Source organism: Gekko japonicus, unplaced genomic scaffold (assembly GCF_001447785.1).
Source record: "Gekko japonicus isolate JY-2015 unplaced genomic scaffold, Gekko_japonicus_V1.1 scaffold1601, whole genome shotgun sequence".
Taxonomy (NCBI): domain Eukaryota; kingdom Metazoa; phylum Chordata; class Lepidosauria; order Squamata; family Gekkonidae; genus Gekko; species Gekko japonicus.
The window spans coordinates 409357-427667 of NW_015160258.1; the positions used below are offsets into that span (position 1 = coordinate 409357).

The following is an 18311-nucleotide window of genomic DNA, read 5'->3' on the forward strand; positions in this document are numbered from 1 at the left end:
GCGGTTTTGTGGACCCCGCCCCTGCGTGTCTCTTTTGGTGCGGCTTTAAAAAGCCCCCCTTTGCCCATACCCCCCCCCCCCCCGTGTGGTAGGGGCCAAAGAATGCTGTCTGCAGCTCCAGAAGCGTAGCAATGGCTATGCTGCCAAGAGCCCTGACGGCAGGGCCACCGCGTTCTTTCTTGGCTGGATTTTTGTGCCTTTAACAACAGCATGGCAGAAAAGATGCTGGGTTGTTCCACTCCTGGAGCCCGTGGATCTTAGTGAAGTGTGGCTGAAGCTTCCTGTCCTCCTTATGGTGACATGCAAAGTTACCCTGTGAGGGCCCTTTGAAGAGCAGTCTCTAATCTCTGAGTTTAATTGAGAAACAAGTGGAAGGGTTTGTTTGGTGTAGTTTGGTGTAGGAGCCAGTTTGGTGTAGTGGTGAAGTGCGCTGACTCTAATCTGAGAGAAACGGGTTTGATTCCCCACTCCTCCACTTGCACCTGCTGGATGACCTTGGGCAAGCCGTAGCTCTGATAAGAGCTGTTCTTGAAAAAAGAGCAGTTTCTGTCAGAGCTCTCTCAGCCCCACCTGCCTCACAGGGTGTCTGTTGTGGGGAGGGGAAGGGAAAGGAGTTTGTAAGCCACTCTGAGACTCCTTTGGGTAGTGAAGGGCAGGGTATAAATCCAATCTCTTCTTCTTCATTTACCTCATAGGGTATCTGTTGTGGGGAGGGGGAGGGAAAGGAGTTTGTAAGCCACTCTGAGACTCCTTCGGGTAGTGAAGGGCAGGGTATAAATCCAATCTCTTCTCTTCTTCTTGTTTGTTTGTTTGTTTGTTTGGGAGAAGTGTAAGCTAATGTTGGATATTTCCCCCTCAGCACTCTCTCAAGCTGCTCGCATGCTGTGGTGGCTCTGCTGTACCCCTTCTCCTGGCAACATACCTTCATTCCTGTTCTTCCCTCTTCCATGATTGACATAGTCTGCTGCCCTACTCCGTTTCTGGTTGGACTGCTGTCTAGCTCACTGCCCAAGCTAAAGGAGCTACCTGTGGAAGAGGTAAGAATAAATCTAGCAGCTGGGTGAACCATTGGTTCAATCTGGATAGAATTCTCAAGGGAGAGAGAGAGAGAGAGAGAGAGACAATAAGGGCCATAGATCTTTTACCAAAATCTGTTACTTCCAACATACAAACTGAAAATAACGCCAGTGCCAATTTTTTTTGTACTGGGACTTTCCTGCATTTCGAAACTATAATGGATGCAATACTGAAATACTGAATTTGGCACAAGAGCACAGGTAAAATAAAGACCTACAGTGGAACTCGTGTACCTTAAACAAGCCATTTTCTTCTGATTTGCCTGCAAATGTGATCGCCTTGATATTTGTACTTGCTTCTTTTTTTTCCTGTCTTCAATGCTTACACATTTGGCTACAACAGAATATGGGTCTTTCTTTCTTTCTTTTTTAAGGCAGTATAACTCGACATTAAGAAATAAATACACATTTCACAACTGCAGTTTTGTTTTGATCAAATAGCTATTTTTCAGTATTTTACTATTTATCATGGGAATTAAAATAGTACCACATAATAAAGAGGTAAGAGGATCTCCAAACAACCCATTCTAGGAAGGCTGTATTGACACTGTGTTACAGGAAGGAACACTGTGATCAAAATGCTGTTTCCACTGCCTTCTCTTTCATCAGCCACATTCTGAATTGATTCTCCTTTGTGTATACTTTCATGCACCATGGAATTGGATCAGTGCAGAAATTGATTCCTGGTGCATATGAAAACACAGGTGTACATGGGAGCAGCTGATGATACGCAGAATGATGCCAACAGACCAAAAACCACTGTGGTAAAATTAACAATGACACATTTAATTCTATGAGCATCAATTTGTGAAGCCATTAATCGTACAATATGGTTAGAGAATTCAGACATAGGCAAAGCAAAGTCCAATATAAACATATCCTCGATGAGCACATCGGTTTTTACATTCATTTCACCAATCTTCCTCATGAGTAAGAAGTCTTACAAAGTTGGAAGATGTGAACCTCTTGATTCAGCTTAGTTTCTTTTTAAAAACAGTGTAGCTTCTTATTTGTTTTCTTCTTAGTCAAATTCTCCTGAAAAAAACATAAGGAGTGGAAAAAGGCATGAAGCTCAGTGGAATAGTTTTGTTATGATTTTTAACGAGAATAGTTGTTAGACTTACTTTCAGTTCCATTGCAAGTACTTGAATAGGAGCAAGCTACTAGCCAACAATGTGAGACAGAAAGCAAATGCCAGCCAATTTAAAGTAGGCCTGTTGCCACAAAAAAAATTTGGACTGGTTGCTACGACTAGAAACTTAGTCAGGGCTATTTTGGGGCAGGAAGGCACAGGAACGGAGTTCCAGCTGGCTCCCAAGTTGACCACGCCCAGCAGGAACTCATTAGCATAATAGGCCACACCCAATAGCAGAAATGCATTCGGATCGGCTACATTAGGGGTGTGTGGCCTAACAGGCTACAAAAAAATGCCTGGGTTTTGACAACAAACAAGGTAAACAGAATAAGAAGCAAAAGGTGGGTGTGGCTGGATGACCACACTTCTGGTAGCATGGGGTGTGGTCTAATATGGGGTGTGGCCTAATATTCTACAAAAAAAGCCCTGAATTTAGTAATTGGCTTGCTCCTATTCTATGTCTGAATTCTCTAACCATATTGTAAGATTAATGGCTTCACAGATTGCTGCTCATAGAATTAAATGTGTCACTATTAATTTTACCACAGTGGTTTTTGGTCTATTGGCATGTATCTGCACACTGTGACCCCTTCTCTGGCTTTTTTGATACGCAGAATGATGCAGAAAACTAAGCAAGGATAACTGCATACCTGCTGGTATTGTTCCACTCTGAAGTGTCATGAAAGGGCAAGTGTCATGAAACAGGTGAAGAAGCTTCTTGGTAAAGCTGGGGCTTAACCTAGCCATCACAAATGTTACCCAACTTGTGTTCCCAACAGTCACACAGGATTTGTAGGGAACTTCCTTTTAAAGAGTTGCAGAGGCCAATCCTGCTTGGGGTTGCAGCGTAGGAGAAAGAAGGGCTTCGTTCCGCAGTCTGGTAATGTTTGTAAGGAGTATCTTAGTGTGTCGATTTTGAACCGTCCTGTGCAACTGCCTCCCTTCCCTGAGCATTGGGAAGAGGAACTGTGTCGATTGTCTGGACCACATAGTAGCTTTCCACCAATGTTGCTAGAGCTCCATGGGACCCATCTACTGGCAAACAGCTCCTGTGCTGCCTTAGGTTACTATCTCAGCGCTGTAATTTTGAGATAACGGCCACTGTTTATACAAATAACGAATGACAGCGTGTTCCAGCAGTGCCTTATTCTTAGGGTCATTTACAGAACACTGCATTCTTTCTGGAACTGCAGACTGCACCCACCAGAGATAACAATCCTTCCATTGTTTACATGATTTCTCAAGTACACTAATGGCACTATCGCCGTTTTAATAAGCCAAGGATCAAATAGCGTCTCTCCTTCTGCAATTTCATTCTCACGCCTTTACTTTGAACTAAATCCTGTTGAAGTGGAACTTACTCCCGAGCATGCATATTTTGAAATTGGGATCACACTCTACAGCAACTTTGTGCTTTAAGATACACTATTCTGCTTAGTTAGAGTTAAGTGTGGAGGATATTCCACACAACACAGGATTTAATTCATGCTTTGTGTGTAATAAAAAAGGTAAAGGTTCCCTTGCTCAAAAGCCAGTCGAATCCGACTCTAAGGTTGCGGTGCTCATCTCCGTTTCAAAGCTGAAGAGCCAGCACTGTCTGAAGACGTTTCTGTGGTCATGTGGCCAGCATGACTAAACACCAAGGCACACGGAACGCTGTTACCTTCCCACTGAAGTGGTGCCTATTTATCTACTTGCAATTTCTTGCTTTCGAACTGCTGAACTAGAGACAGGAGCTCACTCGATCATGCGGCACACTTGGGTCTCAAACTGCTGAACTACTGACCTTCCACAGCCTGCAGTTCAGCGTCTTAACCACTTGAGCCACCGCAGCTCAAGTGTAGTATGATAGCCACATACTAAACATGTTGAAGCCACTAGGTGACATTAGAAGTTCCATTCATTGATCAGGCAAAGGTCAATTTAGTTTGTTCCTCTGCATAAGGGCAGATATGTCTCCCGGCACCAAAGTAAAACTTTTTTTCTTTTTTTCTTTTTAGGCTTTGATGGTGAATCTTGGATCTGATCGGTTCATAAGACGGGTACTGTATTTCTTCCTCCCCCCCCCCCCCCCAAGTTCATCATAAAAATCTAAATAAAGATGCAAGGCTCACTAAGAAGTTCTGCTTGAAGTTGTATCATGCATTATGAATTAGAAAAACTTTTTAAAAACTCATACATAAACAGCAGGCAGAAGTACAGGATACTGATAAGATGTCAGGCAAATTCGTAACCTTTCGAACCTCTGCTTGTAAAATGTCTTGCCAGCACATCGGAGAGAGCTGTCCCGAGCAACCCAAGGGGGTGATGACAGAGGGAATGGCAGGAGTGTGCGTGCCTCCTCTCATGTCTGCCACCAGTCTGTCCAGGGCAGACTGCAGAGGAAGTTGCATTGCCTGCAGGGTTGTTGTGTTATTGCTGCTGCTGTTGTTATTGATACAGCACTGTCAGCAGGCATGGTGTTTTACTAGAGCTCACAATCTAAACTTTGACAAACAGAAGAAAACAAAAGGAGAGGGAAATGGATGGGCTTGTATGGGTTCTATTGACTATCATATAAATGCAAGCTGGAACCCATACGAAATCACACGAGGGGGGAAGAATTTGAAAATAATAGCCTGTTATTCAAAATCTCTCTCCAGGATTCTGTAAAACCTCAGGCACTTGAGTAGTCTTATCCCCCCCCCCCCCCCACAGCTTTGTATCTGCTCTAAAAATTTGTCCCCCTGGAGCATATTTTGTTCACACCAAGGCTTTGGGTGTTTCCCCCCTGGTAGTTAATTGACAGAGTTGCATTCTTCTGCATAACCAGGGAATCCCCCCCCAAGGGGATAGAAACTCCCCCCTTGTCTATGGGTGGCCCTGTTGCACAGCCAATGACACTGGATGAAATCTGTGAGCACGTCTTGGAGGGTTTCTCTTTAATCATTTCAGGAGTGCCATCCGTGACTGAATTTCACCACACATACAAAATTTAGCCCTTTGAGAAAGGAGGGGGGGGGGTTGCCTTGTAGAACACATTTCCCACGGGCCTCCACTCTGGAATACCGATCTTGTACTGGTGTTCTTCACCTCACTTAATCCCTTCACACAGCCACCAGTGTTCCCTCTAAGCTGAGTCAGTGTGAGCTAGCTCACAGTTTTTTAGCCTCTGGCTCACACATTTTTGTCTTAGCTCAGGAAGGATAGCTCCAGAGCAAACTAAATTATGCAGTAGCCAAGCCACTCGCTCACAACTTTAATACCAGTAGCTCACAAGGTAGAATTTTTGCTCACAGGACTCCACAGCTTAGAGGGAACATTGACAGCCACCCCTCAAGAATGCCCACTTCACCATCCTTCCTTCCTTCCTGTGAAGGAAGCAACAGGAGGCCCCTTCTTCCATCTTCCTCGAGCCTCTGGAAATTAGTATGGGGATAGAGGAGCCTGCACTGGAAAAGAGGTTTGGAATAAACCCCTGGAAAGACTGGGCCTTAGGAACTCTCCCTGCCTCTTCTTTGAATTGGCAGTTGTTGTTGTTGTTTAATTATTTGTATTAAAAATTTCAAATGTTTAACAGAGCAATACAAACATTGTCAACTTGGTGAGCTACATTAAGAAAAGCATTCTTAAAAAAACAACCAGTTCAATAATACTTTTTAATGTGCCCTTATGCTATTTAGTTGAGTAGTGCTAATTTCATAGATATTTTGTTTCGGGAGGCAATTTAAAGAAAAGGACTGAGCTGACTAAGTGCCGATCTTCTGCATAACACTAAAGATCCTTGCGGGTTGGTAATATAAAGGACTCGGTCATCCGTAAAAAGGCTGAGCTTGAATTCTCTCTCTCCGATTTGGATTCCAGTATAAGTGGGGTTGCTGTGGAGATCACTGGCCAGGGGTTCCATTACTATGGCGAATAACAGCGGCCAGGGCTTTTTTTGTAGAAAAAGCCCAGCAGGAACTCATTAGCATAATAGGCCACACCCAACAGGAGAAAATCATTTGCTTATTAGGACACACCCCTGACAGCACTGCTCATTAGCATATTAAGCCACACACCCCATGTTACCAGAAGTGTGGTCATCCAGACACACCCACCTTTTGCTTCTTATTCTGTTTACCTTGTTTGTTGTCCAAACCCAGGGCTTTTTTTGTAGCAGGAACACCTTTGCATGTTAGGCCACACACCCCTAATGTAGCCAATCCTAATGAGTTCCTGCTGTTGGGTGTGGCCTGTTATGCTAATGAGTTCCTGCTGGGTGTGGCCAACTTGGGAGCCAGCTGGAACTCCGTTCCTGTACATTCCTGCCCAAAAATAGCCCTGGTTATGGCAACTCCATAGTGTTTTCAAAGCAGTAGACATTCAGAGGTGGTTTGCCAGTCCCTGCCTCTGCATAGAATAGGTTAGCTGAGGGTGATGAGTATATTGCTGTAATGGTTTTTAGGAAGGTTGTGATTGTGGGCATCTGAGACTTGGAAAGAGGACCTCTTGATCCTTGCACACAGCTGGAGAAAAAGCAGATTGTGGTTAATGTTCCTCAAAAAAACATGTTTATCTGTTCCTTTGTGTTTCTGGTCTGATTTCTGTTCTCACTGAAACCACTGTAAATTTACAGTCAGAAATGTGAAATTTTGAAACATAAATTTAATTCTATTTCCAACTATATTTGAAAAATTCTAAACACTGGTTCTTTTTTATCTGGAAATAAGCATGTATGGGAGAATGAAATCTTAGCATGGTTGTTTTTACCCCTTCAGATGGATGATGAAGATACACTTTTGCCTAGGAAATTGCAAGCAGCTCTGGAACAGGCTCTAGAGAGGAAGGACGATTTAATAAACCAGGATTCAGACAGTGAATCGGATGAAGGTAAGAGGCCCAAGGAACAAGTACCTGGTCACAGGAGAGTCCTCTGGGGATGGGGAATAACATGTCCTTGGAAGCCAGTGCGGGAAATAAAAACACTATATGCAAACTGATCAGTTCCCTGAAAAAAGTGTGTTTTTCAACCCTATGAATAGGATACAGTTCATGGGAGTATTTAACATAGTACACATTATTTTACAAAACACTGTCACACTACCAATCATTTGCCTGAATTCTGGGCCAGCTATTCTTGAGAGTTTCTTCCATGACTATTTTTTCTTTTGGCTCACTTAAACAGTTAGACAGTGAGAATTTAATTACAAGCTTGGATGTTGTGCTCTTCCTGAAGGAAGAAAAACAGGACCCTCAAATGCTTCAGAGGGGTTTGCTGTGTTGGCCTGAATCTTTGAAATGTCCATCTGAAAACAAGATATACCTGTCCAGCTAAGTCTCTAGAGTCTTTAAAAAAAAAGGTAAAGGTTCCCTTGCTCGAAAACCAGTCGAATCCGACTCTAGGGTTGCGGTGCTCATCTCCGTTTCAAAGCCGAAGAGCCAGCGCTGTCCGAAGACGTTTCCGTGGTCATGTGGCCAGCATGACTAAACACCAAGGCGCACGGAATGCTGTTACCTTCCCACCGAAGTGGTCCCTATTTATCTACTTGCAATTTCTTGCTTTCGAACTGCTAGGTTGGCAGGAGCTGGAACTAGAGATGGGAGCTCACTCCATCATGCGGCACCCGGGTCTCAAACTGCTGAACTACCGACCTTCCACAGCCTGCAGTTCAGCGTCTTAACCACTTGAGCCACCGCAGCTCCTTGACTCCTAGTCTTTACATTGTTGTAAAAGCAATGAATGGAAGCATTCTGTAGCATTCGCTTTACAGAGCCTAGCACACTCTTATGATTTGTCTTGCGAATGTCAGTTAACACAGTGCTCATTGTATCACATAGTACTAAAACCCTAGCTATAAGTTACGTTTCCCCTGGTGACATTTCCGGGTCAGCTTGAGAGACATGTTCTGGAGTCCTTCACTTCCTAGGCATACGTGGGCCTGATTTGAATTGGGACTGCAGCATGTAGCGAGAGTAAGCTTAGACCATCCTCTCCAGATGTTGATAGCAATCCTGAGCAAGTCTACCTAGAAGTAAGTCCCATTCTGTTCATGGGTGCTTATTCCTGGGCAAATGCTTGCAGCTGTCCTTACCCATGTCCTCACCCATTAGGAGAGCAGATTTCACTGAAAGACTCGCTTAAGGTCACCCGGTGAGCGTCATGACTAAGCAGGATTTGGAATCTGGGTCTCCCTAGTCCTAGACTGAAGCTATCCTGTGGTTCTCTAAAACTGTTTGTATAGGTCATTCTATAGCTATGTGGTACACCAGCAAAAATCCAGAATTCATACAGCTGAGAGGTAAGGGCTTATGTTTTGCATATAAAAACCATCCAGTTCAGTATCTGGCATCTCCAGGTGAGACCTTGGGTAGCAGGTGCAGGTGCAGATCTTTGCCTGAGCCACTGAAGAGTCACTGACAGAGTCAACCATTCTGGGCTCTGTGAATTCGGTATAAGGCCGTGGAAAGGAGCATTGCTTATATACAGCATTAACATGGTAACAGCGTTCCGTGCGCCTTGATGTTTAGTCATGCCGGCCACATGACCACGGAAACTTCTTTGGACAGCGCTGGCTCTTCGGCTTGGAAACGGAGATGAGCACCGCAACCCTAGAGTCGGACTCGACTGGCTTTCAAGCAAGGGACTGCTGTTCCTGGAATTCACGACTATGCAGATTCGGGTATATGTTTATACATTGTCTTCTCTTCTTTTGCAGAGTGCAACACCCTGAATGGATTAGTATCAGAAGTTTTTATCCGTTTTTTCGTGGAGACAGTGGGACACTACTCCCTTTTCCTAACTCAAAATGAAAAGGCTGAGCGTGTCTTCCAGAGGGAGGCTTTCCGTAAATCTGTTGCTTCAAAGAGCATCCGTCGTTTTCTAGAGGTCTTTATGGAATCGCAGATGTTTGCTGGGTTTATCCAAGACAGAGAACTGAGAAAATGCAGAGCAAAAGGTAAGTTCTGTTCTCGCCATGGCAGGATAGTCTTTTCATTACTTAACACATCTGAGTACATAGTTAGCCGTAGAGGGCAACATTGGATACATGATGGGTGCGTTCAGACGGGGCATTTGCAACGGAATAGGTGCCAGTTGGAATCGGTGTACTTACCGGCGTTCACACGGCGAACATCTGCCTTCCGTCCCTAACCGTTGCAAAGAGCTTTACACCGTTTTATTCTGCCACTAGGTCCCCAAGTAGTGGTATCCTGAGTACAAAGGTTGTAATCGCTGTACCCCCCGTCTGATTGCTCTCCACTTCTAGCCATTTCTGTTTGGAAGCTTGAGGCTTCCGATTTTCGCTCGTCATTTTTTTTAAAGGTCGGAGATATGCACTTGGGCAAAGCTTTGCCCTGGCGTTTGTTTTTTTAAAAAAAGAAAAAGTCCTTAGTTTAACGTTTCGGAGGAGTCCGGGACTTCAGGGAGGCCAGTTTGGTCTTTAAACTTTAAAGGTAAGTCCTTACCTTTAAAGTTTAAATGTCATATGGGGGTTTTTGCGCATGCGCGAAGATTGCCATTCTGTCTATGGCTGCCTATGCGCATGCTCAAACTGAGTTTAAAAAAAAAAAACGCCAATGCCCGCTGCATGTGAATGGGCATACAGCAATGGGCTCCGCAGACAGGAGGTAAGTGTGATTGCGTTTCAGCCAGCTTAAACTGCACCGGTTCCAACCGGTTCCAACCTGCACTATTGAGATAATAATAGTGGCTTACAAATCTTGGGATTTACACAAAGCGTAAATATTCAGTATTATTTCTAAATGTTATTTGCAGTCTTTATGTGTCTGCAGTGAAGAACTTGCCCTTTACAAAAATGTAATCTCTGCTGGAAAATGTAATTCCAGATTAAAGTATCTGGAAAACGCCCAGGAAACCATGGTATTGTGCATTGTTTCACACTCTCCTGTGTTTGACAAAGGAAATCAGGTTCACTGTATTTAAAATGTATAGCAGTTTCACTCTATGATAGTACACAAACAACTGAATCAACATACAGTCTGCAGAAAAGCTCCAGTGTTCGATCAAGCATCAGTGCATGCCAGTAACTTGTAAAACGTAATGGGGTGACAGGACCTGTACCAGTAAAAAGCACAGTCGGAGGACGTGCTGTTCATCACTTCCTAATATCTGTTGGAGAACAGTGCCGTTTGGACTTGGTATGGCTGTAGGGAAGAACTGAACAACCCATGACGTTATTAACCATCGAGTGCTATGTTCCTGAAACACTCTCTGTCTTGCACAGCAGTGCCATCTGCTGGGGCTCTGGATCTACTAGTTCAACTTTGCGTTGTCTTCCAGCTCAGGAAAGAAATACGGGAAGTTTTTAAAAGAGGAAGGTTTGGGGGAAAGGCTTGGCTTTTCTCTCCCTTACCCAATCCAGTTGGTTTGCTTTCATATGAGGGGGAAAAAAAGAATAAATGGAAAATTGCGGAGTACGCTGCCTAGATACTCAGTGGTATTCCATAATGGTAATCAGATTAGAATTTTTTAAGGTAAAAAATATAACGGCCTTCTGGAATTCAGCAGTAAAGTGGTGACTGGTATCCTCTGTTGGTTTTTGAAGGCTGTCTCATTCAGGGAGAACATGCAGGTTTCAGGCGTGTAGTCAGCTTGAGCACTTTCTACTTTATTCAAACGTGCGTGCACACGTACACTGGGAAGTTTCCCTGCAAACATTAAAGTGAATTCAGGAGCATAAAATGAAAATGTGCAGCACTCCTATGTCCAGTGTCAGTACCACCCTGTAACATGGAAAGCCATTCTTCGTTTTATCGTAAGATAGGTTTCAGGGTTCCTGTGACGGACATGTGGCTGTCCTGCCCCTGAGAGGTAAAACAGCCACTCAGCTGTTTCACACCTGAGCCTATGGAAGTGCTGCTCCAGCATCCAATCTCTTTTCAGAGGAGGGAATTAGAAGGGGAAGGAGGGGCTGCCTGAAGAAAGGGGCAGACAGTTGAAGTTGGGAATTGTCTTGGCAAAGGAACAGATAATTTTGTGAGTAGCTATGCCTGGTAGCTGCAGTGGCTCAGGTGGTGAAGACGCTGAACTGCAGGCTGTGGAAGGTCAGTAGTTCAGCAGTTCGAGACCTGAGTGTGCCGCATGACGGAGTGAGCTCCCGTCTCTAGTTCCAGCTCCTGCCAACCCAGCAGTTCGAAAGCAAGAAATTGCAAGTAGATAAATAGGTACCACTTCGGTGGGAAGGTAACAGCTTTCCGTGCACCTTGGTGTTTAGTCATGCCGGCCACATGACCACAGAAATGTCTTCAGACAGCGCTGGCTCTTCGGCTTTGAAACGGAGATGAGCACCGCAACCCTAGAGTCGGATTCGACTGGCTTTCGAGCAAGGGAACCTTTACCTTTACCTTTTATGCCTGGTAGTGTGATAGTGCAGTTTTACTCTACCCCTGGGAGACGACAGAGTTGTGAGACCTGTCTCTGGTGATGAACAGACCTAGTAACTACAAAGGTAATTCATCACATAGCCTGTACTTAAATAAATTTTCTTTGCTATTTTATTAAACGCCCTGCTGCAGTGATCTCTGTACTCTTCAGGCTTAGTACAAAACTTACTTCACAGCAGCAGTCCAAAGTCTTTACACTTGCTACCCTCAGAACATCTTGTAACTGAGAGGAAGGCTTACAGTTCAAAACAAACTGGATCCCCAGAATTACAGGAGGCAGCGTGGGTACCCTTCGGTTTCAAGAAAGGCCTGTCACAGTCTCCAAGGGGAGAGAAAGAACAGAAGATGGTAGGGTTGCCAAGTCAAAATGTCCTACCGGCGGGGGAGCCTCGCCGGGCTCTGGAAACCGTTCTTCTATGTGCGTGCGCACGCGCTTTGCGCGCGTGCACCGCCAGCACATCACCAGAAGTGATGGGCGACGTCGATCACGTTGAAAACCATAGAGTTTTCCCTCCGACGATCGGGGCCACGCCCCCAACGTGATTGCCGTGGTTGCATCACCTCTGGTGACGCAGCCACGCTGCACTTTGGGGGGCGGAGTTCCCCCCGGGGCCCGATTCCCCGGTGGTGGAAATCAGGCCTCCGAAGCAGGGGTTTACCCACCCCCACTTGGCAGCCCTAGAAGATGGCTTGATGTACAGTGCCTACTTAGTAAAAAATAAAAATAAAAAAAGATGCCAGAGCTCTTGGTTCCTGGGGCCACTCTTGTGGTCATAGAAGCCGTGTGGCACAAGAGCTGAGGAAAACAAAGAAAGCCAGCACACCTTTGTTGGTTAAAAATCAGCCATCGGCTATTCTGATACTAGAGTACATTCCACAAACATAGTCTTGCACAGCTCCTGTACATCTCAATGAATATTGCACAGGAGAAGCCCAACTTCCTTGTAGATTGTGGCTTCAAAGATGGCATAACTTTTAGATATCACATTTTTTAAATTTACTTCACTGATACCCTACCTTTCTCCGCAGTGGGGACTTGGTGTAGCTTAACACTGTTCTCCCGTCCTCCATTTTATCCTCACGACAAACCTGTAAAAAAGGTTACGGTGAGAGTGTGTGACTGGCCTGAGGTCTCATGGTGTAGATCACAGCAAGCCTTGACTCTTCCTTTCCACCTTCCCCATAAGACTTCCCAGTATGTTTTCCCTTCACATGTGTATCTGATGAAGTGCACTGTGACTCACAAGAGTCTGTATTAAAATAAATGTTGCCACTGGACTTTTGTTTTATTTGGCCCATGCTTACCCAGCAAGGAACTGCGGTGGCTCAAGTGGTTAAGACGCTGAACTGAAGGCTGTGGAAGGTCAGTAGTTCAGCAGTTCGAGACCCGGGTGCCGCATGACAGAGTGAGCTCCCGTCTCTAGTTCCAGCTCCTGCCAACCTAGCAGTTCGAAAGCAAGAAATTGCAAGTAGATAAATAGGTACCACTTCGATGGGAAGGTAACAGCGTTCCGTGCGCCTTGGCGTTTAGTCATGCCGGCCACATGACCATGGAAACGTCTTCGGACAGCGCTGGCTCTTCGGCTTTGAAACGGAGATGAGCACTGCACCCTAGAGTCGGATTCGACTGGCTTTCGAGCAAGGGAACCTTTACCTTTACCTTTACCCAGCAAGCTTCTGTGGCAGAGTAGGGATTTTAAGTAAGACACAGGAAGGGGAAAACAAACTTGACCCAAAAATTGGAATCAAGAACCAAGAGGGTGAGAAGAAAGTCTACAGAAGGGCCAATATTAAAAACCTAGTTAAAACTTAGAATATACAAAAATACATGTATTTATTAGAAAGACAGTTAAAAACATACATAAGGGCCCAATGAAAGCCTCATAAAAAGTATAGCCTAAACACAAGGGCCAATACACATGACCTGTTGCGTTTCTGCCCTATTGGGGCCTTCTTCAGAGGTCAGTCAGTATTGAGGTACACATAACTTAAATACATATTGCAATAAGATAACCAATAAGTGAATATTGGACCAGGAAGAGGAAGGTTAAGCAGCAAGATCTAAAGACACATGACAAAGATGTTTGTGAGGCCTCAAAAGGTGAAAGTCATGTGTCTGGTGCCAAATGCACAGTTGCTGAATTTGAACATCTTCCAATTTAGGTCCAAAAAACACCTGTGTGGCTATCAAAGTCAGAGCTAGAGTGTCTTCAAGCAAATAGCAGTGAGTAGGGATTTTAACCTGGTCCCAGTGTAACACACTAAGCACTATACCATACCGCCTGTCATTTAATGAACATTGTAAGGTTAACCTGATTACTAAGGCAGGTGTTTCCATTTTGAGGTTTTTTTTGCTGAATCCACAAGAGACCATTATCCCTTCAAGTTGTTTGAATGTCCATTGTTGCATTATGGGGAAACGAAGTATCCTGGAGGGGGGGAGAAGCTGGTGAGTGGGATGACTGAAGAGATGGAACTCTGCAAATCCAAGGATTTTGTAAAGGCTATGGAAAGCAGTGTTGAACAAAAAGTGTTTGAAAATTGGCTGTGACAACAATACAAGCTTGATCCTCCTTACTTTTGGGGAAAGACCAATGATTTCTCTTTCATCCACTTCCCACAGGTCTCTTTGAACAGAGGGTTGAACAGTATTTGGAAGAACTTCCAGACACTGAACAAAGTGGAGTAAATAAGTTTCTACGAGGTCTTGGTAAGGAAAAAATTGGTCTGGAAATGTTTGTGCTCCAAATCTGAACTCACTTGCATGTTGAAAAAATGCTGAAGAAAGGGTCTCTTATGAAGCACTTTCTGTTACTGGAGACTCCTTCATTGAAGCATCTCCTATACAGAAGAATGTATTTATTAACAAGTAATGAAAGAATCTATCTTCCCAAGAACTGGTAACACATTTGACTTAATAATTAAATGCCTGCAAGGAACGAAACATTTTTTTGAGGCTTTCATAGATCAAACCAAAGTCTCGTATCTGACTGTTATCTTGCCACAGAAATGTTGATAGCTTTTTCTTCCCTGGGTAATTTCTTAATAATAACTCCTAAGCCATGGTTCTTAAATGTGGAAGACTTTGCTCTTTCTTTGATTCTCTTCTTGTTCTACGATGTACTGTTAGAATTTCAGGCAGTGGTGCTTTAAGATACTAGTTAATTCAGTCTTTAGATTTATACCCTACCTTCTTTCTAAATTGGGTGACACAATATGCTCATCCTGTTTATACCTAGTAATGCTAGCGGATATATCCAATTATTAGTATCTTGTAATGGAGGAACTTCATTCCTAAAACTCCATCCACCATCTAACTTAATGGATAGAGTACCAACACACTCATTGCTGGATCTTCCTTGTAAAGTACCGACCAATGCACCAGTTTTTAGCGTGTACCTATTTTGCGATCAAGTGTATGCAGAAAGCACTTGTCCATTCAGCCACACCATGAAAGTTGAGAACTGAACAAATATTCTCTACCCAGTGCGTCTTGTAGCACTGAGTTCTCAGACTATCTGCATTTTGGAAATACCCCCTCCTATTGTGTGTACAGAAAGTGCTGTCAAGTCTTAGTCGACTTATGGTGACCCCAGGAGGGGACTTTCAAGGCAAGGGATTAGGCAGAGGTGGTTTGCCACGGCCTTCCTCTGGAGTACCCATCCAAGTACTGAGCCAGTGTTCCCTCTAAGCTGAGTTAGTGTGAGCTAGCTCACACTTTTTTAGCCTCCGGCTCACACATTTTTTGTCTCCGCTCAGGAAGGAGGGCTCCTGAGCAAACTAATTTATGCAGTAGCCGAATCGCTCGCTCACAACTTTAACGCCAGTAGCTCACAAAGTAGAATTTTTGCTCACAAGACTGCATAGCTTAGAGGGAGCATTGTCACTGACCCTACTTAGCTTCTGAGATCTGGCAAGATCAGGCTATGTCATGCCCCCCCCCCACACACACCATTGTTCAAAGCCAAAACCATCTGTAAAGCAGGTACTTGAAGACAGGGCTATTTTTGGGCAGGAACGCACAGGAACGGAGTTCCGGCTGGCTCCCAAGTTGGTCACGCCCAGCAGGAACTCATTAGCATAACAGGCCACACCCAACAGCAGAAACTCATTAGGATTGGCTACATTAGGGGTGTGTGGCCTAACATGCAAAGGAGTTCCTGCTACAAAAAAAGCCCTGGTTTTGACAACAAACAAGGTAAACAGAATAAGAAGGGAAAGGTGGGTGTGGCTGGATGACCACACTTCTGGTAATATGGGGGTGCGGCCTAATGTGCTAATGAGCTGTGCTGTCAGGCGTGTGGCCCAATATGCTAATGAGCGCCTGCTGTTGGGTGTGGCCTATTATGCTAATGAGTTCCTGCTGGGCTTTTTCTACAAAAAGAGTCCTGCTTGAAGATAAGCATTCTTATGTGGACAGATTCTCCAAGCGCCCAAAATAATAGGCATAAAAAAACTCCTGATCCAAACCCTTGAACTCTACCTATAGAATTTTCTTGTTCCCTGGATATTTATTTATTTACTTATAGTCAAATTTATACCCCGCCCTCCCCGCAAAGCGGGCTCAGGGCGGCTTCCTACAACAATACAGAATATAATGGATATGTAACTTTTCCTTATGACAAGTAATTCAACAAGCAAAAAAGGTGAAAATAAAATATCTTTCAGGACTCAGGGATGTGAAAATTCTCATGGGAACAAAAGTGCAAGGAGACTTTCAGGGCAGTCCTATCCAGAGTTACTCTAATCACAGGAAGTGGTGCCACTGCCACAGGAAGTGGTGGCAGCTACAAGCATGGACGGCTTCAAAAGGGAATTAGATAAGCATACGGAGCAGAGGTCCATCAGTGGCTATTAGCCACAAGGTATAGATAGGGGCTCTTGGGCAAGTGATGCTCTGTCTTCTTGGTGCTTGGGGGGGAAATCAACAGTGGGAGGGCTTCTAATGTCCTGGCCCCACTGGTGAACCTCCTGATGGCACCTGGTATTTTTGGCCACTGTGTGACAGAGTGTTGGACTGGATGGGCCTTTGGCCTGATCCAACATTGGCGCCTCTTATGTTCTTATGTTCTAGTCTTAGCCCATTGATTTCAGTTGGCTTTGACTTGAGTACCATTGCAGAGGACTGCACTGTTTATCTGGCGGAAGAGGAAAGCTCCGTCAGATAACGATTCCACAATCAGCAGGCAAAAATGATAGAATTCAGTCCAAAGCATGGTAATATCACAGCCTGTGTGGTACTGAATTCCTTAAGGCCTTTTAATGTATGTTCATAACTGAGGGCCCCTTTTTGTTTCACAGGAAATAAAATGAAGTTTCTTCACAAGAAGAATTAATTTTTTTCTACTGAGATGTGGATCCAAAGACTATTTATGACCCTGGGCCTAGAACAACGCCTGCAGCCGTTCTGATTCTGGTCCTGATTGCAAGTTTAGGTGACTGCAAATGCTGTTTGACTATGTGCCAGCGAAAAAAAACAAAACTGAATAGTTGTTTGTAAATAATGTGCTGTAAGTGTCCTTTTTTTTGTCATGAGCACAGACAACGGTGGTAATATTTGTATATTCCTGAAAATAACAGGTGCTTCTTCCTTTAGTATGAACTAAGTTGTGCATAGTGCCAACTGCATAGCTTATTATGTGCAGCTGACTGTCTCAGCAGAACCACTGACTTCTACAGATGTTTGTGAGAGCTACATGATGTATTATGGAAGTGAATGAACTCCAGCCTGGGAATTTGGGGGTGGGGGTACATGGCAGAGGTCTGATTTTTATATGACAGAGTTTATATTTTCCTTTAGTTTTTTCCCCCTTCTAATTCATTTGTCATGGGGAAAAATAACAAGTTATTCCATAATAAGGTACTTGATTCACAATCACAGAATATCTGCTTTGTTTTAAATGATGGTCAGTAAATTGTTATACATTCTGCACTATGATTACTAAACATGGAGAATTTCCCGGCCTTTTGACACACAGGTTACCAATGATTAGGTACAGCCCGTCCTTTCCTAATGTATGTATGATTTCTAATAAATTGTGTAAATACTGGTGTCAAATGTCCATATTCATTAGAATCCATTTATTTCAGTTTAATTACCAGCTAACTAATCAACCTAACCTCTGCTTCGGGGGGCAGCCAATTTTTTCCAGTAGTGGCTGATGTGATCAGAAATCAATGTGTACTAGTGACATGGTTTTTTAAACTGATAACAATAGTGGCGTATAGCCTTAAAAGGTAAAGGTTCCCTTGCTCGAAAGCCAGTCGAGTCCGACTCTAGGGTTGCGGTGCTCATCTCTGTTTCAAAGCCGAAGAGCCAGCGCTGTCCGAAGACGTGTCCGTGGTCACGTGGCCGGCATGACTAAACACCAAGGCGCACGGAACACTGTTACCTTTCCACCGAAGTGGTCCCTATTTATCTACTTGCAATTTCTTGCTTTCGAACTGCTAGGTTGGCAGGAGCTGGAACTAGAGACGGGAGCTCACTCCGTCATGCGGCACACTCAGGTCTCGAACTGCTGAACTACTGACCTTCCACAGCCTGCAGTTCAGCGTCTTCTTAACCACTTGAGCCACCGCAGCTCCTTGGGTATAGCCTTAGCTATTCGAAAATAGTAATGAAAAAAAGTTTAATGAACTTTATTTGTACAAATTGCAGACAATTACAGTGCTAGTCATTGGTCGGGGTTTTTTTTAATCAAGTCAATGAGAATACTGGTTTTAAACAAACGGAACTC

The 18311-nt window shown here is 44.2% G+C and overlaps 1 protein-coding gene across 2 annotated transcripts in view; it reads left to right on the plus strand.

Moving 5' to 3' along the window:
- The window catches only part of ST5 (suppression of tumorigenicity 5), a 186772-nt gene extending 169198 nt beyond the window's left edge, over positions 1-17574 (plus strand). For both annotated transcript variants that reach the window (XM_015414621.1, XM_015414613.1), the window contains exons 15-20: positions 860-1037; positions 4212-4253; positions 6951-7062; positions 8889-9128; positions 14198-14284; positions 16876-17574. In XM_015414621.1, coding sequence (XP_015270107.1) covers positions 860-1037; positions 4212-4253; positions 6951-7062; positions 8889-9128; positions 14198-14284; positions 16876-16910 — 694 coding nt within the window. In that variant the 3' untranslated portion in view covers positions 16911-17574. The remainder of the gene's footprint in view (positions 1-859; positions 1038-4211; positions 4254-6950; positions 7063-8888; positions 9129-14197; positions 14285-16875) is intronic.
- Positions 17575-18311: the final 737 nt, after the last annotated feature.